This window comes from Austrofundulus limnaeus, unplaced genomic scaffold (assembly GCF_001266775.1).
Source record: "Austrofundulus limnaeus strain Quisiro unplaced genomic scaffold, Austrofundulus_limnaeus-1.0 Scaffold116, whole genome shotgun sequence".
Taxonomy (NCBI): Eukaryota; Metazoa; Chordata; class Actinopteri; order Cyprinodontiformes; family Rivulidae; genus Austrofundulus; species Austrofundulus limnaeus.
The window spans coordinates 1,520,447-1,521,897 of record NW_013952518.1 but is presented as its reverse complement, the minus strand read 5'-3'; the positions used below and the strand labels follow the sequence as shown (position 1 = coordinate 1,521,897).

Sequence of the window (1,451 nt, the reverse complement as noted above, 5' to 3'; positions counted from 1 at the left end):
TACTTGTACTTTTATTCAAGTATCACTTTCAGGTACTCATCCGCAGAGACCCCTACTAGCTGAAGTCAAGTGGGGGTCTCTGCGGACGAGTGGGCGTGTCACAAGGAAAGGCGATTCTAAAGCGACACACCTGATTTGACGGACTTTGTTAAAGGGACACACCTGATTTGACGGACTTTGTTAAAGGGACACACCTGATTTGACGGACTTTGTTAAAGGGACACACCTGACTGGAAAAGCAAAAAAGGGGCGATACCATACGGCACCACCTGATTGGACAAGAACAAAAAGGGGCGTTACTGTACGGCACCATTTTTTCTGGAGTCCCCTACTTGGGTCACATTTCTCCTGGTCAACCTTAGTTTTGGGGTCAGGGACAGGCTGTAAAGAGGTCAAGCAGGGTCTAAGGATACCGTCATGTAGGCCTCGTAGCCCACAGTGTTTATGCATTTGACACGCCCACTCTTGTGACACGCCCACTTTGATTCCGCAGATAACCCCTTCTCGCTGAAGTTGGTCACTTCTCACAGATTGGCTCTGGAGGGCCGATAGATGAACCCAGTTGGTCAAATGAGGTGTCAATCAAAACTGGAGGGCCTAGACGGCCATTTTGATGCATTGAACATGGAGGTAGGTTGCTGAGAAATGGAGAATGACAAAACTAAATGTAAAACGGTACGCGGGCGTTCCGGTGCTTGTTGCGTTCTATCAGCTCCGTGTTCGACTGCTAACCAGCTAAAGATCGATCGGTCGATCGCGATCGACTGGTTGGCCTGGCCTGAACTAAACATTTCCTTCATGTTTGACCTGAAGTGTCCCTCTCTGACAGCAGGAAGCAGTGTTGGATCTGTGGGGATTGTTTTCAGACCATCATCCCTCTGACTCTGTGTCTCTGACCTGCTGCTGTGTGTTTCTGTTGTTCAGGTTGTAACGGTGTGCAGCTCGGTGCCTCCTAAAGTGTCCTCGTCTCTGTCTGCAGCAGAGGAGGTGCGATGTTCCCTGGAGGAGCTGCTGCAGAGACAGAAACGTGTGTCCAACACGCTGCAGGAGGTAGAGATATGCTGAGACAGCTTTTTGTTTTCCTTCTTCCAGCCTGTCTTTAGTTGTGTTGCTGCTGTCATGTTCAGAATGACTTCATAAAAGCAGAAACAAGTTTCAGTTTTACATTCACTGTTGGTGAATAAATACTGATAAGTACTGCTTGTTTTCCAGCACTTGCAGGGGACCGAGCTGTGGACAGAGGGTCTTGAGGACACATTTACTCAAGTGGACTTTATGGAGAAATGTCTGAAATACCTGAAGTGTCTTCACTACGTAGGAGAACTCAGGTACAGAAACCACAGCTAAGGAACAGGACCCCCAATCCAACCTGGCTCTAAGAGGATCACTTTCACAGACAGAGAGCTAAAATGTGCAGCTGCAGTAGCTGAGAGTCCTCCTTAAAGGAATCC

The 1,451-nt window shown here is 48.3% G+C and overlaps 1 protein-coding gene across 1 annotated transcript in view; it reads left to right on the top strand.

The window, feature by feature from the left end:
* The window catches only part of rint1 (RAD50 interactor 1), a gene marked incomplete at its 3' end in the record, with an annotated part of 31,540 nt that overhangs the window by 4,183 nt on the left and 25,906 nt on the right, over positions 1-1,451 (top strand). The window contains 2 exon segments of the mRNA XM_014014575.1: positions 925-1,050; positions 1,213-1,328. Coding sequence (XP_013870029.1) covers positions 925-1,050; positions 1,213-1,328 — 242 coding nt within the window.